The sequence below is a fragment of the Trifolium pratense genome, linkage group LG1 (assembly GCF_020283565.1).
Source record: "Trifolium pratense cultivar HEN17-A07 linkage group LG1, ARS_RC_1.1, whole genome shotgun sequence".
In the NCBI taxonomy this organism is placed as follows: Eukaryota; Viridiplantae; Streptophyta; class Magnoliopsida; order Fabales; family Fabaceae; genus Trifolium; species Trifolium pratense.
The window spans coordinates 3,102,619-3,128,071 of NC_060059.1; the positions used below are offsets into that span (position 1 = coordinate 3,102,619).

At 32.5% G+C, this 25,453-nt stretch overlaps 3 protein-coding genes across 3 annotated transcripts; 1 reads left to right on the top strand and 2 right to left on the bottom strand.

Annotated features, from left to right (window-relative positions):
• Window positions 1–1,225: 1,225 nt before the first annotated feature.
• On the bottom strand, window positions 1,226–2,217 carry LOC123922465 (E3 ubiquitin-protein ligase RHA2A-like). The gene has a single exon (XM_045975185.1). The coding sequence runs from the start codon at window positions 2,058–2,060 to the stop codon at window positions 1,566–1,568; it is 495 nt and encodes a 164-aa protein (XP_045831141.1). The 5' UTR covers window positions 2,061–2,217; the 3' UTR covers window positions 1,226–1,565.
• Window positions 2,218–12,872: 10,655 nt separating this feature from the next.
• On the bottom strand, window positions 12,873–19,582 carry LOC123907596 (2-oxoglutarate and iron-dependent oxygenase domain-containing protein CP2-like). The gene is made up of 9 exons (XM_045957922.1): window positions 19,180–19,582; window positions 16,524–16,571; window positions 16,075–16,251; window positions 15,830–15,980; window positions 15,652–15,738; window positions 14,114–14,238; window positions 13,833–13,951; window positions 13,522–13,633; window positions 12,873–13,086 (listed from the first exon to the last, which is right to left on the bottom strand). Exons 1-9 carry the CDS (start codon window positions 19,483–19,485, stop codon window positions 13,051–13,053), a joined length of 1,161 nt encoding a protein of 386 aa, XP_045813878.1. The 5' UTR covers window positions 19,486–19,582; the 3' UTR covers window positions 12,873–13,050.
• A 1,694-nt stretch (window positions 19,583–21,276) lies between these two features.
• On the top strand, window positions 21,277–24,509 carry LOC123907587 (fructose-bisphosphate aldolase 3, chloroplastic). The gene is made up of 6 exons (XM_045957908.1): window positions 21,277–21,593; window positions 21,918–22,187; window positions 22,552–22,661; window positions 22,757–22,847; window positions 23,267–23,536; window positions 23,898–24,509. Exons 1-6 carry the CDS (start codon window positions 21,435–21,437, stop codon window positions 24,174–24,176), a joined length of 1,179 nt encoding a protein of 392 aa, XP_045813864.1. The 5' UTR covers window positions 21,277–21,434; the 3' UTR covers window positions 24,177–24,509.
• Window positions 24,510–25,453: the final 944 nt, after the last annotated feature.

The following is a 25,453-nucleotide window of genomic DNA, read 5'->3' on the forward strand; positions in this document are numbered from 1 at the left end:
TAAGATACATCTTTTTACCTCAAATTTTTTGCTCTCTTTTTTTGAAGGATCTCAACTTTATGATCACTACAGCTATTTATTTTTTTTAATCTTCAGTATAAACAAAATAAAAATCTTCATTTTTGTCTCGTTGTCCTCAACATTTTTTTTGTCATGCTTCCAAACAAATCATCGATCGTGATGGAAAATAAGTCCTTGCAAAATAAACATATGTCCATTTTCACTCACCCCACATCTCCACCATCCCACAAAAATCCAAATGACTGTGTATTGACAATGTCATTCTAGTTCCCTTTCATTCAAGGTAAAATTGATGGAAATTAATTTTCATAGGGAAAGAGTCTATTAGACATTATTAATAAATAAAATATCAACAAAATGTTAATTAGAAAAATTTAGTGCAAGTTTCTACATTCTTTTCTTCAATTTTTAATAAATTTAAAACTTTCGATTAATTGTGTATAAATATTACTATGTATTACTCTTTCAGCTTTCGTATATAAGCAATTTTTTTTTATTTATTGAATAAATAATATATTTGATTTATAATATAAACTATATATATTAATTATTCAATAAATTTATATAAAAAAAATTAACTTATATATGAATCTTGAGAGAATACTCACAAATGATTGTTCTCTAATGTATAGCAGAGGAAAATAGAATCGTCGAGTTTAATATAGAGAAACATTGTGCTAGCATGACATATTTTAAATTTTTTATGTTCTCTTTACCTTTTTTAAACTAAACCCTTAAAAAATGACCCAAAAAAAATGAAACGAAATTAATTTAATTTTTTTTTCTTTTCATTTTATATAATCTTATTTAAAGTGTATCAAATAATAAATTAATTATTTTATAATTTGAACATTTGAAAAAGGTGAAAGAGATAAAAATATTGTTAGTGTCACCATAAAGATAATTATTTTTGACATAAAAATATGAATGAGATTTTAAGTTCGATCATATGTGAAGATCAAAATTCTCTGCGATAAAAAGTCATGGTTATACACAACAATAAATTCATGTCATTGATTCATTAAATTCACAATATACTCTCAAAATAAATATTAAATAATAATTACCATTAATTTAAAATCAGACGACTTACATGATCTACTACAACGGCCCACAACTAACGTGTGCGATCCACTTCAAAATGTAGTGAGAAACACAGTGTAAAAATTTTCTCAACATTTGAATTTTACTTCACATGAACTGAAAAAAAAGAAAGTCTAATCTATTCCATTATGAAAATTTTGTAGAAACTTGCTCATGTCTCCAATTATTAACCATAAACACAAAGTGCCCAAAATTTACATCAGCCCAAAAAAGGGTTTCTCAAACACCAGAGACACCCCTTCAAAAAATACCATCACCAGAATATATATATATATATATAAAAAAAAAACTCAATACTGTAAAAAAAGATAAAATGAAAAATTTATCCTAATTTACCCTATGAAATAAATAAATTAAAACCGCGACCCTGTAAAAAAGTGAAGGGGTAAAATTGGGATTTGAGGAAAATGGAGGGTGAGTATGACTGAAACGACGACGCATCAGCGAAGTGTGAACCATGAGATGAGTTGGCGACCGACACGGCGTTCAGTGAGAGCCACGCGCTCATCGGAGATAAGCGATGAACGGCATAAAGGACAATTGAAGTTGTACCGATGGAACCAACCGTTGAGACAGTGACGGTGGAAGACGTGACGGCAAGGAAGCTTCCGAACATGATCGCCGTTTTGGAAATTGGATTGGCAAAAGACGCAGCGGTGGTTATCTGGTGAAGCGGCATCTTGGTATGTGTAGAAGAATTGGTTGTTGAGAGTGAGTTGATCGGAGAGCATGATGAGTCCGGCGAGTCCTGATCCAACAGCGGCTAAGAAGTGGTCGTCGACGATCTGATCGGTTTGGAGACATGAGAGACCGATGGATTGGAAGAAAGTTAGAAGCATCGAACGGATGTAATTGACGCAGGTGGCTATGTGCATCAGAACTAGTAACGGAATTGAATCAGACGACACGTCGTTCAGCTGATTTTGCAAACCCATCTCTGTTTTTGGTTTTGAGTTTGTATTTGTGAATACAAAGAGTGTGAGTTTGAGAGAATAAGAAGAAGAAGAAGAGCGGTGAAATGGTGTGGTGTCGTTTTTGTGTGGATTGTGAGAGAAGAAGAGGTTCTATCGGAGAGTATATAAACGATGTTTTGATGTGATGTGGGAAACTCTAATTAAGCCAAGGGAGAGTTTATCTCATAATAATACTATATTAATCAATCAATTAGGTGTTTTATCAAATAGTGATTGACGCTGAATTTGGTATCGAGGACCACAATTTGATTCCTCGCAATTATGATCGGAAGGGATTTGAAATCACTTGATGTCATAACTGACTCAGAACGTGGTGAAAGTAGGAAAACAAAAAAACAGAAAATAAATAGAGTAATGATATATGAACAACATTTTTTGGACAACAATTTGACAATAGGGGTAATTTTGTAACTGCACCAGCATACAAAAGTCATTTTTTGCATCTGACTACAGTAAAAAAGCAAAAAGTAAGTGAAAAATATTATATTTAAATCATGTTGTCAATTGTTGTCAAAAAATTGATGTTCATATATCATTACTCAATAAATATGCATTTTGTATTGAACCGTCATGAATTAGATCACCATTTAAGTCGTAAAAATAATCAGAGTCGTGAGTTTTATTTTTTCTTAAGAGTATGATTGACATTTATTAAAAAAAATATATAATTTGTTGACACTGATCAATAGTAGACCGCCTATTAAGTGGTCCATGTTAGCAGTTGCCACTGAGTGATTGATTTTATTGTATTTTTGTAAAAAAAATGCGAGTATAACTTTTAAAAGAAATTAAAATTCTTGAAAAAGAAATACAAGTTGAATCCTCCAACATGAATAGGGACGAGAAATTTAGAAGCAAATGAAACATTTTTAATTATAAACAAAGTTTTACTTTTTAGATTCATTGAAAACTAAGGCTGAAGAAAGTATTTGGCAAGGTTATTAGCCTCTTAATTAGTTTTGCAATAAATATTTTGCTAGTGACTATCAGATGAAAGGACATAATGCCTTAATTTGAGATAGAAGATGATGAAAAATATTTGAAGCACTTATACCGTCTTCAAGCATTTTAATGGTGTGAAGTAATTCACTCCATACAGTGACTTGTTGAAAACCATGTTTGCTTAGATGATAAAGGATCATGGTAAATACTTCATAACTCAATGCAAGTCATAGAATATTTACCCAAACTGCAGGAAAAAAACGGAATAAAAATATCATGGTAATCTCATATAACACCTCCATAAGAAGTTTTACTCAAATATTAAGTCACTGCACCATTACAATTAATTTTAGTTTTACCCAAATATTAAGTCACTACACCATTGCAATTAATTTTGATCGAATTAATAAGGAAAGAGACCAACTCATGGAGTGAATAAGATTTGTAATAATATTGTGTGGAACATGTAGAGACAAATAGTTGTACCTCTGTAAAAAAATATATATAGTTGTAAGCTTGTTAGAAACAACTTTAGCTATAATAGCTGAAGTACCATTAGTCAAGGGAGTTTGATTAAAAATAAAATCATTTCACCTTAACCAAAGAGTGCCTACTATACTTGTCGGATTATGAAGGGCTTTGGAGATTATCATATTGAGCCTTGAACAATCATAAAGTGACATTTGTCGACTTAAGCCACCAATATGAAAACAATTTGACCTTATCCAGCATTTGATGCAAAGAAGATGCCGTGTTCCTGAACAACCTGTGATTTCTCTCATGCCACATAATCCAAACACAAGCGAGTCAAATGAGCTGCATAAAGGACCGTCGTGCAATATATACGGTACTGATCCCACAACTATTCAATTAGATTAGTACGAGTAAAGAATATGTGATCAATAAAATTGATCATTCCATGCCAAACATATTTAGGATGTATAAAGTAAAGTGTCAACTTCCAAACCATACATATGACATTATGCTTGATGAGATAAAATATCGTTGTGACCAATTTCTTTTGTCTAAAGAAATCTCCATTCGACACGTCAAATGAGTAACATGTAAAATACACGTTTTCTGGATTGAGTGCATTCAATTTTCATGCATTCAACTTAACATGTGACTTGGATTTTCAACTTATGTGTGGTGGATATTATGTTGAATGCATGACTGCATAGGAAAATGAATGCACTCAATCCCAATCCCTATAGAAGGCAGAGGAATGTGAACTCGAATAAGACTATATAAGCAATTTTTGTAGAAAAATTGTCATCGTTAGAACAAGTCAAAATTTCATAAGAAGTAGGAACAGTTATGAAATCATTAAATATGTCGGGAGATAACCATTGATATATGCCTATATTAAATCAAAATTTCATTTACTTGGAGACAACAAAAAATCTTTTACCCGCAAGCAATTATCCACATCATTTAATTTAAAGAGTGAGTATTAGATCTACGTAATCTCTCTAAACTTGGTAGCCATAAATATTTGCAAAACAAAAAAATGATTTATGGATGGGCTAATATCATGTTCACACTTTTATTTGGTTCGTAGCACCTGCACCCACAGGCCATAAGGTATACTCCTACTTTTTTGTACTAGGAGGAGAATGACACGGTTAAGGAAGCAAAAATAGAAATTACTAAATGTTAATGTGTGTATTTTAATTTGTAATGCATTAAATTTCTTGTATCATTAAATGTTAAGTTTCTATATTGGGGTATCTTAATTTGTACTAAGACTACTTACAGAGAAATTCTTAGATGAGTTCTCACCTAAGCATTAATTATTAGGCACAACCAATCATAAAATTACAACTCATTAATATATTAAATAATTCTAAATAAATAATAGAGTATTAATAAGAGCAAATCTTAACAGATTTTGGAAAATAAGGAAATAATAAAACTCATGCCAACTTGATTTGTTTTTGCGCCAAATTTTTAGTAAGTTATATTCCCTCCCAATTTGTATGTGTGGATGTGGTGACACAATAAAATTGATTTAATTTGTGGTGTTCGATAAAATTAACGGTTGAATTAGCTTATGCCAACTTTTTTATTTTTATATAAACCTTCCTTGCTCACATTAAATTTCACCATAGCATTACAATTTGTTCTTGAATATGCTCTCTCATAAGACACTTCACCTTCGAGATTATTGTTCTTAAACCCTTGTTTAGAACAATAAAATTCTTTTAAGCATGTTTGTTTCTTCTCATTATCATAATATAACTCCCTCCCCTTACGTACACGGTACACTAAAACCCATTTTGAAGGTATGTTCTTGATACAAGTTGTATGCCTCGTCCTTATTATTCACAACTTGACCAAAAAAAATTTCTTTAGATCCATCCATTTCCATATTTTTCCTACAAATAATATAAATGTATTTTAAATGGTGTGAAAGAAAATAGATGTATAATTCTATGATGAAATAATATATGTACGGTTTATAACAATAAAAAAGAAGAAAAAGAATATGGACATTCAATCATGTAAATAGAAAAAAACATATAGAAACAATAATATAGATGATGTATAAAAAAGAGAAGTACCCTAAGGAAAACAGTTTAACTTTCTTCTTGTTTTGGTTTTGACGGCAACATGACAATTTAGAGGGAATAAAACTGCTAATCATAACCTAGTGCTTGAGTTTTATTATTTCCTTATTTTTCAAGATATGTTAAGATTTGCTCTTATTAATACTCTATTATTTATTTAGAATTATTTAATATATTAATGAGTTGTAATTTTATGATTGGTTGTGCCTAATAATTAATGCTTAGGTGAGGACTCACCTAAGAATTTCTCCTAATTACAACAACTAATTTTCAAAAGATAAGTCTCATTCATCAATATAGCAGATCTAACTCTAAAACTGCCACTCATCAGGAAGGCACATAGTCTCTCAAAAAACGATATATATATATATATATATGCTTTGTAGATAATTTAAAGTTTGACAATTCCAACTAAATAAACTTTTAAAAATTGATAAAAAAAATTGAAAAAACTTTTAATTTTTTCTAAGTATAAGTACGGTATACCCTGAATTAGATGTATGTTGAACTAGAGACGAATGCGCATGTGTGAGGACAACCACAAAATATAGTTTATACCATATTAATAATTTCCATTTGCTTCCATAAAAAAGTTTATTTAATGGAATTTTAATTTTTAAAATGGAATTTCATCATCAAAGCCATAAGCTCATAAGAATTACGGAGTATATTTTTTTTAAAATTTTATGAATTCCTAGATATCTTCATCATTATATTAATTTTCAAGCACACAAATTTTTTATATAACAATACAACTATAATGTTATTCAGTAACTCAGCTGCAAGCCCTGCAACTAGAATGGTTGTTTTAAAATAAGTTTATATGGCTGTGTGTGTTTGCATCATAAGGATTGAGGAATAGGTATCCCAGGGGGCAGGGGCTATCGGGTGGGGAGGGTGGGGACTGGGGACAACAGCGCGAGAGTGGGACATTAATAGGCTATCTTCAAACCTTCGCGGGGCCATGTGTGTAGGGTGGCAAAACGCGTTCGATCCATTGGACCGATTTGTTTAACCTGTTTTATTTGATTAAAAATGACACGTTAAATGCTTCAACCTATTAAAAAATGAAGCTGCTAAAATATACTAACATGTGCGAATCAACCATAATTGGCGCGAAGGAACTCTGAGTGTTGATTGACTTGCTAACTCTAGCACTATGGTGGATCATTTAAATTTGATTATTTTGGAGACTGCTCTGAGTGAGCTGCAACAAAAAAAATTTGATGATATTTATGAGACTTCCATGTCTAGAAATATGAAGTTAATACCGTTTAATTTTATAAGAATCAACTTTGATTTTATTTGTCAAAAATAACATATAACTAATTGAATCTATAATATTAGGTAAAATTAACAATTAAACTAGCATATATATAAATATGAAATAACATAAAGAAATATATTTATTACTAGTAATTTTTTTCTTTCTTGAACTTTGCCCTCTATTGTACCCAAAAGAAAAACCACTTTCTCATTTTTTTATGTTTCCTCGGTTCTTGTTTATAAAATTTTCCTTTTAGAAGTTCATCTATTAGAAGTCTTGATTTCTCGACTGCCAGCAGCCGTTCATTTATTAGAAGTTCACGCCCATCATTTTTCTCATGGACAAGACAATGACATGATTTGTGTCCGTTCAACAAAAGTAAAGGAAGTAAATGCGCGCTTAACTTTGAAGAACTCAAATTCTTCTCTCCTTGTTATTTTAAACCGTCATCAATCAAGTCATCATCTTACTCATTAAAAGGAATAGGGGTGAACTTTTAATCTATACTTGTACCATAAGTCATTAATAGAGTTTCAAGTGATTTTCAAATGTTGATGGTTATCAAAGTTGTGTGCCATATAATTGGCCTGATAGAAAATGGAGTCAATGGTTGGTGATGATTTAAAAATTTAAGCAATCAAATTAAATTAGCAAATGGACATGTGATCCTTATTATTTCATACATTGAACAAGTATTGCTTTTAAAACATGAACTGAAACACACAAATCTTTCAGAGATATTGGGCCTAATTTCTTGTTCCACTTTTTAAAGTGTATTCATTTTAGTTCATTCAAGCTTAACAAAAGGTGGATGTATCTGAAAAATGATTGATTAATTCTTTAATATGTTCACGCAACAATTAGTTGTTATGTTTTGGTTTATTCTATGCTCTAGTGATATGAATTTTAGTCAAAGAAGTATAGAATCTTTGCTTAGCATTTTACTTTGTCTTCACTAACTATCTATTAGTTTACTTTTAAGATTATGTTCATGGATTTGATCCACTACATATACGTAAATTCACAATTTCAAAAAGGCAATTCTAAATGTGTTTAAGATCTTTGAATAGAATAATCTGTATACTTCGACATATCTTATTAAATAAATTGCTTCCCCAATCTTAACTTACGAAGCTCTACTTTTCTAAAATAAAATAAAATGAACATATGACTTGTCAAAAAAGTAAAATAAATAAACATATGAAATAATAGTGCATACTGCATACACCAATAAGTAGGCATGGCAATGGGGCGGGGCGGGGCGGGGACGGGTTTTGCCCTCCCCAAACCCAAACCCATAAAGTTCGGGTTTCCTCAAACTCATCCCAAATTCGAGCGGGATAAAAATGATAACCCCAAACTCATACCTAACGGGGATCGGGTATCCCCATCGGATTTCGGGTATCCCCATTACGCCTCTTTCCACATGAATTTATATTATATTTTAGTATTTTTTTATTAAAAAAAAGTTAAATGTCCAAAATTATTTTTTCTCAACAATATTTTTTTAAATAAAGAAAAAAAATAGGGAAAATGGTTTGTTTAATACTCAAATTAAAATAAAAAATAAATATATGAACCTAATTTAAGAGATTGTTTAAGCGTTTCTAATTTAAAAGAGGTGAAATCTAATTTTTAGTATAAGCGGGACGAGTTCGGGGACGGGTTCGGGGTGGGTATCAATGTACCCATTACCCGCCCCAAACCCATCTTTTAAAATCGGGGAAAACCCAAACCCGAACACAATCCCAGTTAACTCGGGTATTCCCCGTCAAAGCAGGTTTGGTTTGGGTGGGTACCCGCGGGTATGGGTTTTATTGCAATGCCTACCAATAAGCATGTTAATTTTGAATTTTTGATAAAATTGTTATTTACATAATTTTATTTATAACTTAAATTTTATTAAGTAACCAAATCTAATTATCTAAAAAAAAGAAAGTAACCAAATCTAACACTCATAATAGAACAGGCCAAGTCAAAAGATTCTAACTCAAACACTCATAACAAAACAAATGAAGTAATAAATATGATTCACCTAAGTGCTTTTTTTTTTTAACTTCAACCCTTAAATAGTATAATATCTTTATCAACCGAGTTATATGTTATCAGGAACTATATGTAGATTTCTACATGCACCTTTTGCAATTTTTTACGTACTCCATGTGTCCATTTCGATAGCAGCCACATTTTCTTTAATATTTGAATAGATCTTACAATAGGGTCAATTAACAGTATTAACATCATCAACTAATAATAGAATTGTGTCAACTTGCCAATAATAACTGATCGTGTTGACCAGAATGATGCGACTTCGCCGGCGTTTGCGGTGGTTGAGGGCGTTTGAGACCCCTGTTGAAGCGGAGGGGGGTTGTGTACCTGCAGGCACTCCGACGCTCAAGTCAGTTTGTGTGTAAGGTTTTCTTGGCTAAAATAATGCGTACCTTGCAAATGAAGTGGAGTCACATATATATAGCCCCCAGCGCTGGGCCAAGACCCTTGATGGCATTAATGACCATCAAGTGGCTGCCGGAAAACGGCTTGGAGGCCTTGATGTGCAGTAAATGCTCATCATTCCGGTTTACGGCCGTTACAATACGTAAGAGTATCAGACCGTTGGAGTCTTACTCGGATCGTGTATGTTCGACACCTTCTGATGCTCGAGCTCGATGCTCGGCCCAGAACAATAACCTTATTAGAAGAATCAACCTTAAAACTATAATATACTTTTCTCATTTGTCTATTATGTAGTAATATGTTTGTTCCTATATAAGTAGTCCTAATTACATATCAATAGCTAGCCACTAGACATTGGAGAAACATGCTGCACTATAGGTGGTAAAGAATATGCAATCCATATGCCTGATTTATTCCATGCAGTATTTTTCTAATAAAAAACAAGTTAATTAACACAAACTACGAGAATACTATGTTACTATGAAACTCCTAATAAATTTTGTTACTAATTTGTCAAAGACTAATTATTCATCATGCTTGTCTATAATAAGTTTAATTTGTATGTGCAATTTGGATTAATTTAAGGACATGTTTGGTTAGTTGTAATTGAAAATTAAGAAGAGTCACTTTGACAACTTTAATCTCGTGGTATGTATGAATGAATGCATCTAACTCAATTAATGGAATGATTAACTTAAAGAAATGTAATGTAATTATAATAGAGAAGGGTTATATTGACTCCAAGAGTAACTCTTTTGAGTTACTCCACATCCTAACTCTTGATATTGTCTTAATCCAATGATCAATATTAATTCTAGTTAATGATAGTGTCACCTCAATTTCCTTGATTTTTCCTCACAATATTTTGGTTTCCTTTTTTGTTATTTTCCAAATTGATGGTTTCCTTTTATTACGCATTCTTGTTATTTTTTCATCTGTCCCTATGTAGATTAAAATCATTAGGAAGATGATGATAATGGTTACATGTTCGATTGGAAGATGATTTTTTTTATCAAAGAATGACATCGATTATTATATATAGAATCATCAAAAAATTTGTAAAAAAAAAATATCAACAAATTCAATTATTCAACTGGTTATACATATAGATGTAATATGACTTTGACATTCATTTTTTTTTTTTTGACAAACTTTGACATTCATTTTACTTTCATGGTTTATCATCAAATTAAAACGGTTACAAAATCATTCTTGCAGAGGATCAGTGTTGAAAGAATTATGTGGATTGCTTTTTTCTTCTTTTTTTCCTTCCCTTTTTTTTACCAATTAGTATTAATTATGATTTAGGGAAGAGTAAATATTGAGTAATAAAAGGAAACAGTAAATATTGGGAGAATGATTAAGGAAGTTGAGGTCACACCATTATTAATTAGAATTAATATTGATCATTGGATTAATACAAAATCAAGAGTGAGGATGTGGAGTAACTCAAAATACTTACTCTTGGAGTCAATATAACCCTCCTCATTATAATAAAGTAACTATGAATATTATTATAATTAAACAACAGAGGGCCAAACAAAATTGTCACCAGATTTGCAGCACACAGAGATTTTCCGAGATCTGCGGTGAGTCGGTTACTGACTTGTGTTCATACTGCTGACATAACTATTTTAAAACGGTAAACGAAATTATTTAAGATTTTAGAGCTAATTAATTACTATATAATTAAAGCCGATAATGCAAAATAATAATATAATTAAATTAATTAACGATAAAACTCATCCGTATTGACTTAAGTCCAATTCGCGCCGCCCAATATGATACGCGTATCTGCCGACCCACACTATTATATTGCCTTCAAACAACTCTTTCTTTCATATAAAAATTAAAATTTAGATTAATTAAAAATGGTTTTTTTTTTCTTTTCAAGTAGTTTAGTGGCTAAAAATTTAATCTTACAGGTAAATAAGTAAAACATCCGGAATTCGAACTCTGACTCTGCCTATAATAATGCGATGTCAGACAAAGTATGGCAATTTTTTATATAGGACCAAAAAATTGTGTTTGAGTTGTAAGTGGTTATCTACAAGTCATAGCTCAACTAACAAAAATTATCGAAATTGTTAGGCCGGATGTCATGATTAGGGTTTGAACCCCAACTCTATGTGTGTAAGAATCTTGTGGCTATTGAGAACAAATCAAATCAAATGATTATGTTTCTCAATCTTTTCGACATAGTCATTTCTCAAGAACAGTAGCTAAGGGACCTGGAACTACTACTTGGATCTGGAATCTACTTGCTAATCTTTTCTTAACATCAAGTATGTTAGTACTACTGGATAAGGTTACCGGATAAATAGTAACTTCAACAATAACTTTGTCCTTAACGCCGCTTCATTTGTCGGAATTAGTCAATTCAACACAGTCTTCGATGGTATCCAAAATACATAACTTTGTCATTTCCTCCCTCTACCCAAAAAAAATACTACCCAATAATCTCCTGTTAATTGCAAACATATTTTAGGTGCAATGACTATACATGTCAACCTTGTTTGACCTTGAAAATACTCTTGGTTATTTTGGTAAAGAAAGAAAGTGTTCTGTAATGGCAAACACAACCAAATGGAGGAAGGTAAGAATACTCCAAAAAATATAGTAATAATATGATTAATATTCTCTTATTGATTAATCCCTCTTTGCATTTGTTACGTAACACTTATTAAATCCATAGAATATATCCAAAGATACACAGAATTCATAGCATAGAAGAGTCGAGAGATAGAATTTGAGGAGAAAGAATGACAAAGACATTGGTCGACAAATTGTTTGCCTTAAATTAAGGTGAGACTAACCGAGTTACTAGCATTAAAGGAATGATATGATATTAAAACAGTACTAACCTAATGTTTAAAATAATATGATGATATTAGCTATGAAGCTTCAAGAAGGATTAGTGGGTGAAACAAGGACTTTAGGAAAGTGTCAAGAAGATTCTTAAAATATTATTCATTGAAAGAATGATCATTCATTGAACTGGTAGGCAACAAAAAATAATTAAGTGCTGAAAATGATCAGAACCGTTAACATCACTGCTAAAAAAAGTTTCATAAAAAGAATCACTAATAGAAAAAGTTAAATCATTAGCAAAGTTAAATAAGAAAAGAATAAAATAAAATTGATCTCAAAATTTGTGTTTCTAAATTTGTGGTGAGGGGTTTGAATATTATTGGTTCGATCCTCTGCTCTGTAAAAAAAAATAAAAAATACTTTTATCTCCTCTAAAGTGAGCTACGTATTTATCATTTGATAAATTTTAAACATTAAAATGATAATTTCTATAATTCTTCTCCTATCCACCATATTTTTCCAATTTTATCGGATGTCCCTGAAGGAACTCCTATCCACCATATCTACCACTAAGGGAAGAATTATTCAGAGTCATGTGTTGCGCGAAGCCAATCATTGGCACATGGTTTTGCTTGTCTCGAGTTAGATGTATCTAACTCGAGATGCTTCATGTGTGTTCTTTTCCTGGAGCTTTTTAGTTACTTTTTGGATGGCTCAACCCCCTTTGGATATAAAAAACATACAAACTGAAATAACATATCATTACACTAAGAAATAAGAATAGTCCTGAATCTAAGAACATGAAAAAGGCACAAAGACAAGGGGGAGTTTCAACATCTCAAGTTGACACTCATGAATCAAGTCAACTATACAGTACCAAGTAAGATTTGCATGTGCTGCCGCAAGTTCACGAGGCTGATTTAAGTTCCCTCTTTAGTAATTCCTGCAAAGTGAACATGACAACATTAACACCAACCTTGATCGTTCCATATTTTCATCTCAAAAATCCGGTAAGTGTTAGCGCAAACACAGTGACAACTGCCTAGCTTTGTAATATACTGTAAAAGGTTAGAATTCAAATCCTCATTGTTGAATGTATGGTCTATCTATGCAGCACTAACACTACAGATTGAAGTTCAAATTGAAGGTGTGTCCGGTGTCCAACATGTGTACGCGTAGAAATCAGCGAAGCGACGCGTATGATTACATTCAATTAGTTCTATTTTTTCAAACTATTACCGGTGCCGACGTGTCAGGTCCCGCGTTTGTGTTAGTGCCGCATAGTGGTATTGTGGCTCTCTCTCTCCCTTCAAATAAATAATAATAATCTTCCCTCTTCCCTATTTATATAATATAAAAAAATATATATATTCATTACCTCTTTGGTAGCAGCGATTGATACACGCTCTCTCTCCTTCTTCTTGCGTCTGCATTCTCCACACCAGTTAGGAAATTCTCTCTGATATTTCTTGATCTCTCTAAACGCCGAACTACATGAACATTGATGACCATAATTATCAGCGTTGAGACTCATTCATTTAGGTTGAGATCATTTAGGTGATTATCAACATTCATTATAAGTGATCATTTAGGTTGAGACTCGCATTCATTTCAGGCCCAATATAAAAAATAAAAATAAAACACCATTCATTATATTTACAACACGTATGAGAAAAATTATGTAAATACCTTCTACACCAGAGAATTAAATTGATACGATTTCCGGATATTGTAGGTCTAGCACCATGACGGTGGCGACCAGAATGAAGGACTGCATGTCCTGGAACATGGGAATAATCGAATATCTCCTACAACGATATGTTTGGAGTTAGAAAAAAAACAATGTCCACATGAAATTCAGATATTTATCACCTATGTTTATGTTTTCTTAATATCATCTCTAGTTTGCTATAATGTATACAAATGAGCCCAAAGATATTTTTCCTCTAACAAAAAGATAGCAGACATACCCCTGTCTGGGTCTCGGTATTCACATGTTCATCACATCGAACACCTCGGAAGAACAGTTCGCCACCAGAAAATTGTGTTCCCAAGCAAATATTTAACGTGACTTCCGCATCATCCACATGGAACCCTGTAAAAAGAATTCTTTTTAGATTCCAACAAAAGCATATCAAGCTAAAGGGTTTAGAGGTAAACAGGAAATAGGTAGCAAAAAAAGGTAAAGCAAACAAGAAGGAAACAGATTTATTGTAGAATAAAATCCATGAGATCCAATTATTACGATTCATTAGGGCACGAGAAAGGCATACAAAATCAATCTTTCTTTGAACGGAAAGAGCATAGACTGGCAGCAACTGCTATCAGGAATTGTATTTCATACCATATTGCATATCAAAGAAAAGGAAAATTTAGAGCAGAAGCTCCAAGCTCATAAATGAGTCTCCAGCCCCTTGACAGTTCAGTTAATATTTCAGAATATCCTATCCCTCTCACCCTGGTTGTTTATATAACAAACCTTCTTCTCCTCTCACCTTTAACTAACACACCCCAATTAAATCCTCTAAGACTACTTGCATCACTCCCAAGTCAATATCTTCCACTTTGCATTTATGGTACGAATAGACCAATACTTGATTAGGGTAATTTAGTAAAAGAACTATTTTTAGGCCTTTAGGTATAGATCCGAAAGGCTTTAGGGGCTTTGAGGATTTGATTCCTATGATAGACACATTCATATTTAGCAGCAGATAGACCAAAATAATCACAGAATCATGAAAGTTGGAGTGAAGTTAAAAAAAAATCAAAGACACCATAATGTAGTATAAGTGAACTAAAATAACTTAGACTGAGAGTTTGAGAGGGAATAGGGAAGTGTTATCTATTGCGGAAAACTAAAAATTCGCTATTTGAGCTGCCATATCCAGTATCCACCATAAAATGCTGGTGCTGCCATCCTTTACAAATTGGTTGTGGCAGTTGCAAAAAATCTGCCACTGCAATGGCCGATGTTTGTCAACACTGGAATAGGGTAAACTTTTCAATATTTTAAGAAGGGAGCTATATATTAAAATCAATAAGGAATGATTGGAAGGTTTCATGATAATCTATAATTTTAGTCCATTCCTTCTGAAAAACTCTTAAATCAGCAAATATTTATGTGAAATGAAAAGTTAACCCTCCCTTCCGACCTCCAATTCCAAAGAAATCCTCAGGGGTGAAGATAAAAATATCCTACTAGATTACTAAAAAGAAATTAAATGACTGAACAATATCTCTGTATTTCAGGCAATCAAAATTTCAATGCACGCTTATTGGCTTATCCTTTTCTTTTAGTCAAAACAAAACAATTGAAATATACAAGATAACAGTTGAATGTAAATAGAATAAAGAGAATGGTGAAAAAAAATTGATGTAAAAATAAATCCATAGGTAGATATATACTGGATATGTTCAAAACATTAAGCTCTATTCAAGTTCAAAATTTTGATACAGGTTCCAACCAATAACAAGTCGCATAACTATGACAGAAGTTTGAAAAACCTACCAAGGTCCACATCCCTATTAGTTCCATATTCAACAACAAAACCATGATGAGAGTCCAATGTGGATCCACCAATTTCAGAAAAGAAAACTACAAAAAATCAAATTGCGAAAGTTAGTATTGTTTCTTTATTTGAGTCCTATATTCTCAATCATCCTCCTTAAGAAAAATAAAAAATTACCTCCAGCTAAAGGGCGTATGAAATCATTCATCAATTTATCAAGCATGTTTTCCAGGCCAAAATCATCAAGAACAGCACCATATTGATTCATTGTATTAGGTCGCATGATTCTGAATTTGGTCTCATGGACCCATCTTTCAAAATGATCTACCTAAGCAATCAAAACCTGATAAGAAAACACAAATACTAATATAGAACATATGTAATGATATATGCATGAAAAGGAAAGAAAAGGAATGGGATACCTCAGATACCAACATTTCACAAAAATGTGGTTGAAGCATTTCAAACGTATAAATTCCTCTGGAGGGTTCAGCCATAATACTTCTAAAACTCGCTGCTGTATTTGCTTTCATAGCTCTGAGAAATGAGGGTGTAAAAAAGTTTTCACTATGCATGGTATATATCTCCTTATGTAGCGGCTACAAAACAAATGTGACTATGTGAGTAATTGGTAAGATAGGCCGTGATTTGTACATAAATGCTAAGTGCAGAAAGGGGACAAGACGATTGTTCTCAGGTCATAAAACTCTGCTAATTCCCGATTTTCATATACAATCAACTAACGAAATATGCCCCCTTCAAAACAAAACCATGTTTATCCCGTGATTTCCAAAAGAATCATACCAAGAAACTAACAGAAGTTTCTGTTTACAAATGGACAAACTTATTTGACATTCAATAGAAAACTTACAGGGTAATTTAATATGATCTTTTGCCTGTATTCCTTTTGCTTTTGCATCTGTTCAATCCAACATAGAACAACCAAAACCTCAGAAAGTGAACAAAAAAACCGAGCTAAAGAAAAAATAATAGAAAAGATAAGACAAACCCCACCCTTACTGTCATGCTAGGAGAAAAACTCACAATCACAAAACAACAGATGTTAGGCAAATTCGTCAGTTGTCATCGCCTATATAGCTTTAACAAGTGATCTTTTTATTACATTAATAAACTAACATATGCTGTTACACACACTCACATACATGTCAAATCTGCTATTTTATTTTCATTTACATGATAATTGATTTTATAAAAAAACATAATCACTACTCACTATTCATGATTTCCTACAGTCTAGGATGAGCTTTATATCTTAGGGTGATTGAACATTGGTTTTCATCTAACTTTGAGCAAATAAGTGATCGCAACAAAGCTTAAATTTGACACTTCTAAATAACACCCATCCCACACATTCTCGAGTAACAAACTTGCTCTTAAACATGCCTTAATTCTTGGCAGTTTGCAAGACATGTAGAGAATGAATAACTTGAAAAGTGAAAAAGAACTTCACATGTGGCTCTAGGAAATGCAACCTAGCCATGCCGTCACGACAAAAAACAATATTACGTTCCCAGCAACAGTTGCAGGCAGCAAATTCAGACTTATAGACTCATGCAAATAAACATTATGTTTCCAGGTAAAATCCATTAATGTGATTACCAGATGTATCGTGTTTAGAAAAATACACAAACAAGTACTTTTATACAACAAAAGGCATACAAATTAAGGTCCTGCTTGGAATAAAGAACTTAGTTAAGCACTTATTCTATGATATCCGCTTATGTAACCTTTAAGCTGTTTTCATCTATGTTATCAATCGCGCACTATAGCTGAATAGCATAGCAGTGTTAGGGTTTGGCAGGACGCCATTTCCCCGCGAGCCGCCTTCAGAAATGGCGGTTGTAGCAGCCACAAATTGTGGAAATCCCATTATCCGCTATACTACTATAGCAATCTAGGCTCACTGAAGTTGTGCCTAATGGAGATGAGGAGTTGGAGGTGGAAGAACAAGAGTTTGAATCAAGTGATGAACAAGATCATATTGGTTTGTCCCATTAATTTTGTGTATTTTTGCATTTTGAGTATTTGTGCATCTCGTTGGAATTTATGTTTACTTTGTACATTGTTTTTAAGTCTTCATAATAGCAGCCATCCTGCTATAGCATTTTAATTTTAGGGTTTGGCGCTGTGCGCCGCTATTTGGGATTAACAACATAGGTTTTCAAAAACTAACTGTTAGAGCTTGTGAAAATAAGTTGAAAACAACATATAGACATGTCATTAGCTATTTTTTCCGGCAAAAAAAAAATGTCATTAGCTCTTCCAAACAATATCACTAGTACATATCCCAATAGATAAGCTGAAATAAGTCAATCCAAACAAGCTCTAAAGACAAGATTGACATTAGTATATGAACTAAGAAGACAAGTTTAACAACATAAATGATTTGATACTATGTCTTAACAAAAGACCAACCGGTTAAACAATAAACAGACATCACAAACAGTATAGGCTAAGGGTTAAAAGGAGTTTGAGGTATTGGGTTCAATCCTGTGCGAAGGAGAAAATATATTAGGAAAATGCCCGTATGGCAAATGTTAAGGAATCAAAAATGGAAATTTTATCTTGTAAAGTGTATATTCAATTTCTCAAAAGTGTAAATATTGACTTATGTAATAAATATTTGCTATTTTTGAGATTCTTAACGGCACGTGGTAACATGACCCAATATATTATTAGTCTAACAAGGCAAATGCTGAATATCACAAAATTAATATCACGACGCCATTGCGAAAGTGGGTTATTTAAATGTGTAACATTACTATACAATGCAGCTTCAGCAATTTCTACCAAACTCCCTATCTGATTGGATGAATAGCTATTCGTAAAGCATTCGGGATAAAACCCTTTGCACTAAATAGCATCACTCATCTAACAAACTAACAACTAACATCAGGTCAGTTTCATAAAGAAAAAAAGACCAGCCAGTAAAGGCATCTACTCAGCAATAAACATGATAAGAGAATCCAGATTGTAACCTAATTTCCAATTTTACCCTAAATTCTCTAAAAATCAGGAAACTAGCAGATATAAACTACAACATAACCCACTAACCATAATGATTAAGGACAACATAAAAATCAAAATTTTTCAAACTAACAAACTAACAATTAACATCTGGGTTGTTTAAGAAAGAAAAAAGACCAGGCAGTATATGCATCTACTGAGCACTAAAAATTACTATAAGAGAGGGACATCGCATTTTATATGCAACTTCAGGGTTTGGACAGCTCACTTGGTGGAATTTCTAGTCACTATACTTTACCAACAAAAAAAATTATAAGAGTCTAAATTGTAACCTAATTTCCAATCTTCCCCTAAATTCTCTTAAAATCAAGAAACTTGTAGAGATAACTATAAGTCTATAACATAACCCACTAACCATAATGATTAAGGACAACATAAAAATCAAATTTTTATTCAAAAAAAGTGAAAATAAAAGGCATTGAAACTCAAAAACCCTTGTGGGCATGCATATCTGAAGAAAGACTAAAAAAAAAACTGACCCGAGTGCGTTCAGAGTGAGGCAAATAACGGAGAAGAATGTTAGACATGTAGTGAGCTTTAACATCTTTAGAGAGATTAATAACATGAGGAGGAAGATGTCTCTCAAGAGAAGTGAAGACAAGAGGGTTGAAATCCAAAGGAAGATCTTCATAGTTATCAGGCATGTGATCACTTCTAGGGCTTCCAAGAAGTCTTGTTGTTATTGGATTTGAATTGGAAATAACAGTAACAACGTTGTTAGTAGCAATGTCTCCATTTGATGCTTGAGCTCTGCGCTCCAAAGAACCATTTTGATGATGATACATGATTGATTATGATGATGTGTGTTGTGTTGTATCGTATCGTAGGGTTTAATTTAACTCATGTCTCTGCTGCTCATAACTATAGCCATTGGGAAGACGAACGTGGAATAATAAGGTTTGTTTTTTTAAATGTATAATTTTTTAATAAATAATTTTTTTTTACACCAAATTTTTTAATTAAATATTTAAAAGTTTGTTATATAATATTGTTAAAATATAAGTTGAATTATTGTGTTAATTATTTATTTATTCAATTTTTTATATTTCAGTGATAAATAATGGTCTCGTGTATATTTTTATCAAAAACTAAAAAATTTATTATGAATATTTTAGTGTAATTTATAGTAAATTTGATTCTATTATTTTTTATTTTTTTTTTCTTCCTATTTTTATGTATAGATGATTCTGTTTTGTTCCTATTTTTAAGCATATTATCATATTTCTAAATTGTGTTTTTAGTGAAATTGGTGGTAATCGATTTTAATATATTAGTAATAGATAATTGTGATCTATAGTATATTTATACTTTCTATATCTATATTTATACTATATATAAAGATAATACATGAGTCTTCAAAAATAAATAAATAAAGAGAATACATGAGTTTTGGTGTTGACTTTTCACAATACCAACAATACCCTTTATTTTTTTTAATATCAAAAAACTTTTATTAACAAATTTATCTATACTTCTATACTTATAGATTAGATAAAGAGATACAAAAAAAAACTCTATTTTTTTTATTTTTTTTGGTGTCAATGTCAACCACTTAGTTCATAGTTCCCAGAGAAAGGGGGGTGAATGAGTGAATGTGAAATTGTGCTCAACTATTGTATTGATACGAGTCTAAAAAGTCCAACTCAGTTATTTTAGAAAACTTCTCAATCCACCACAATATTTCTTATCTACCTCCCTAGCTCGCAAAAAAAATCGGAATATATGTTCCGAAGAGTTTTTTAGTGTAAAATTTACACTATAAAAAATTCGAAAAACGTTTCCGAATTTTTTGGGAAATAGGGAAGAAATATTGTGGTGGATTGAGAAGTTTTCGATATTTCATGGATTATCGAACAAGAAACAAGAAAGCCCACTTAAAAAATGAGTAAAATCACCCAATAGTAAGTTGAAGTTCAAGATTAATTTCTCTACAAAAAAAAGTTCAAGATTATTTTTTTTGTTTTTATTTTTGTACAATAGTGGCATTGAATTTAGGAAAATGTTAAACAATGCACATAAATTTTGTCTTGAAACTCGTGCATGCAATACATCAAGCTAAAAAGTTGTTTGATTCAACATTAACTTTATGTTTTATTTTTGTTTTTGGTATGCTTAATAAGTACATCAGATGCACTGTTTAACATTACCTTGAATTTATACCTATCTACCAATTTAAATAAATGAATATTTTTATTTTAGTAGGAAAAAAAAACAATTCAAGTCCAAAATCATCTAAGATTATCTCAACAACAGAATAACGAAACACATATTTCTACTCGAGATTATCACCATAAAATGATCTAATTATCCAAAATAAATACAAACTCCTACAAATTTAGCTATTCAAGTAACAAACTCGACTTATCCTATAGTACCATCAACTTAAAAGATAAAATAATAAACCTCGAAACAAACACCCCTAAAACTTATCACTTATAATCACAAAACTTTGATACTAATCACACTATAAATTGCAGTTAATCAATCCTTGAAAAGTAAAAATAAAAATTGGGTTGGTGAAGTTTGGTATTGCCGCTTGAGTTATCTTTGTTTACCACCTACCGTTTAGACGGAGTTAACGAAGAAACAAAACAAAACAAAACCCTCTCTTTTTCAATAATAACACAACACAACACAACACAACACACACACGAGAGAAGAAGAAAAACATCAACATCGTACAAACCAGTTTCATTATTCTCTTGTCGTTGTTCTTCTTCTTCATTCTTCATCCATGGCTTGTGTAAAACTCAATTCTCTCTCTTCCCAATGGATCGCAAACAACCCTTTCTCTTCTCGCCGTGGATCTTCTTCTTCCTCTATCTCCACCGCCCCTCGCGGTGTCTCTCTTCGGATCCGCGCCTCTTACTCCGATGAACTTGTTCAAACCGCTGTTAGTATCTTTCTCTATTCTCTTTGTTATTTAGATCACATTTATTTCTGACCCTCTTTCACTACTTTTAAATTCATGCTATAAAGTTTTAATCTTTGCTGTTGGGTCACTCACTCTCTTCGTATTTCGTTGACTTTGATTTTGCCTATTGATCTTCGTATTCAATTTTTTATCACCAATTTTGCTTATTAGTTTCACTTTTTTACTAGCACTGTAGAATGTTTTAGATTTTGGTTTGGAAGATTTTTTGAGGTGTTGTCTGTTGTTATATTATGTTGTTGATTTACTTTGGTTTTTTTGTTTGTTTGTTGATTGGTTGAATAGAAATCTGTTGCATCTCGCGGTCGTGGAATTCTTGCAATTGATGAATCAAATGCAACTTGTGGGAAGCGTTTGGCATCGATTGGATTGGACAATACTGAGGTTAATCGCCAGGCTTACAGGCAACTTCTGTTGACAACACCCGGTCTTGGTGAATATATTTCTGGTGCAATTCTTTTTGAGGAAACACTTTATCAGTCAACAAATGATGGGAAGAAGTTTGTGGATGTTCTCCGCGAGGAGAAGATTGTACCTGGCATCAAAGTTGATAAGGTATGTTGTTTGTTGTTGTGAGTAATATAGGAATAACGGCATGTTTGGATGATCAACGTAATTAAGCGCTTGTAGTATAAACACCTATCAAAAGATAATATAATGTCAAACTGTTTTCATATATGCAATAAACTGTTTTCATAAGCTATCTTGAAGAGTTTATGGAAATAAGCTGAAAACAGCTTATGTACTTGTCATAAATTATTTCCATAAGCTTTCTCAAATAGTCTCACAAGTGTTTATGTCAATAGACAAGCTCAGATAAGTCAATTCAAATAGGTTCTAAGATTGTGAGTTGGTCTCGATGATTGATTGATCACAACAAGCTGGGAAATTATATATTTATCCCTTTTTTTCTTTGTAGGGTTTGGTTCCTCTACCAGGGTCAAACAATGAATCTTGGTGCCAAGGGTTGGATGGATTGGCTTCCAGATCTGCTGAATACTACAAGCAAGGTGCCCGATTTGCCAAGTGGTAAGCTATTATTTGTTTCTTCTTAATGAAACTTTGTTGTTGATAGGATGCATTGAAATTAAGTTTAAATGGTTGTTTGCTTTTGAAATATACAGGCGTACAGTTGTCAGCATTCCATCTGGTCCTTCTGCCTTAGCTGTTAAGGAAGCAGCTTGGGGACTTGCACGATATGCTGCTATCTCTCAGGTATTCCCCCATTCAATGAATGTTCGTTTGTTTGTTGAATGAGCTCGTCATTAGAATAGCGGATGTACTGTCACGGTTTATTCTTTGGTACAGTCTTAAAAGGGTATTCTTTCATTTAGCTGTGGGTTTAATTTGGTCCAGTGACACTGAAAGTAGAAATCTAAGCACTTAGGTTGTGAAATTTGGTGTTGGTTGATAGTAATTATATAATATTTGCAATGTAATGAATCTTTTATTTTTGAATCTTGATACTTGATGTCTGTTATATGAACGGTGTTTATCTCAGGCATGGTGTTTTGTGCAATGCACTCATCCTCTAGCTTTGTAACATTATTAGGTTAAACTTTTTTGATATAAACAATATAGCCTAGTAGGTAAAGATGGTTCATTTTTTTTATGCTATTTGTGTTCCATTGCAGGACAACGGTCTTGTTCCAATAGTTGAGCCTGAAATTCTTCTTGATGGGGACCACCCAATTGAGAGGACACTGGAAGTTGCCGAAAAGGTATGGTCAGAAGTCTTCTTCTATTTGGCACAAAACAATGTCCTTTTTGAGGGAATTTTGCTCAAGCCTAGCATGGTTACACCTGGTGCTGAGCACAAGCAAAAGGCTTCCCCAGAAACCATTGCCAATTTTACATTAAACCTGCTTAAAAGAAGAGTTCCTCCTGCGGTGCCCGGAATCATGGTACAATTATCGCACTTCACCGTTTGTTTCCTATTTACATTAATCGATGAGTTTAATTGTGATACACTGTCAGTGCAAAAATTTCACACTGTCAATATATTACAACCAATCACGTGTGTACATATATCACAGCATTTTGTTTTATGTAAAAACTGTTTTTGGGATTGCCCGAATTCAGAATCTTTAAACATCTATATCACCAATTGCATGTATGCTGTTGTGTTCTTGATTGTAGCTAATTTGGATTTGGATGTATCATGCATATCCAAATTAGTTTCATTTCAAGATTGCATTTACATTATCATAATAATTTGAAACTGAGAACCACCGAAACTAAACTATGTTATGTTTGTATTCTCAGTTTTTGTCCGGTGGACAATCAGAAGTTGAAGCAACACTAAATCTTAATGCTATGAACCAAAGTCCCAACCCATGGCACGTGTCATTCTCATATGCACGAGCCCTTCAGAACACTGTTCTTAAGACATGGCAAGGTCGCCCTGAGAATGTAGAAGCAGCTCAAAAGTCTCTTTTGGTCCGCGCCAAAGCCAATTCCTTGGCTCAGCTCGGAAGATACTCCGCTGAAGGCGAAAATGAAGAAGCCAAGAAAGGAATGTTCGTCAAGGGCTACACCTACTAGAAGTTTAGGTGTCCCGTGTGGCTTTTGGTCTTTGGTTGTTTTGTTTTATCTATTTATTTAGCATTTCTCACTGACAGTGAATTTTAAGTATATTTTTTTGTTCTTATTTTTCCTAATTCTAGCAAATGAGTTTGAATAAAGTAAGCTAGAAAGAGAGTTTTTCCTGGTAAAATCGAGTCGGGATTAGTAAAAATCAAAGGAAATTAGCAGATTTTGCTCTTTACGTCCCTAGTGTTGGGAGACTTTATATTGGCATGATTAATCCTTGTTATATATATCTTGAGTTGAAAATCTTTCTTACATTTAAATTTATTTGTTTGGAAGATTTTGCCATTTCCTGTATTTTATTTCTTAAAATGTTTGTTTGGCTGTGTCATTGTGAACTGCTTTTTTTTTCTTTCTTTTTTGGTCGCCTAATGGCTAGAAAATCCACCTTAAAGATGAATAAGTGAAGTGTCTTGGGTTCGAATCCGGGCTCCTGCACATATAGTGCGATGTCCCTATCAACTGAAATAAGCTCATGGGGATGTGTCATTGTGAACTTTATTAGATACAAAATCAGTATTTTTGAAAATGCAAAAAGTCACGTTTTCATCATTTCTGAAAACGTCACTCTCTCCACATCCATATGATGGTCAAAATGAAAATTGAAACTTTAGTTTTAGAGAGTTGACTGTAATAAAGGAGTATAATTCATCTGCTTAGCAATGTTCTTTTTTCTGCATTAGATTTTTCAAAATAGAAAATAGTTTAAAAAAGCTATAACCAAATTCTCCTAATGTACCACACAAATTGTCACTTTAGTCCAAACTATTGATACAAATCTTTTTACCTTCATTTTCAATGCCATTTTGTTCTTCACACAACAAAATGCTAGGAGATTCAACAAATGAATCATATCAAAATTAACTGCTACTCGCTTATAAAAAAAAAAAAAAAAACTGCTACTCCCTCTGTTCACAATGTGTGTTTCTTTAGATAATTTCACACAAATTAAAATGAAAAGTATAAACTTAGAGGAGCAAAAGAAATAAAATACAAGCAGTTTATCATTTAGAACTTGATTTGGGCCTCCAAGAAGCAACTAAGTGGACAGCATTTCTCTCCCGACCCCCCTCATTTCTTTTATACCCCCTGAATTTCCGTTTTTACCCTTGGGGGGTACTGCGGTTTATAAAAACCGAAGTCTTTTGACATCTTGAAACATTTCGGTAACTGCGAACCGAACGTGGTGTTGACATCGTTCGGTATCCACGAACCGAATGTAGGGTTGCTTC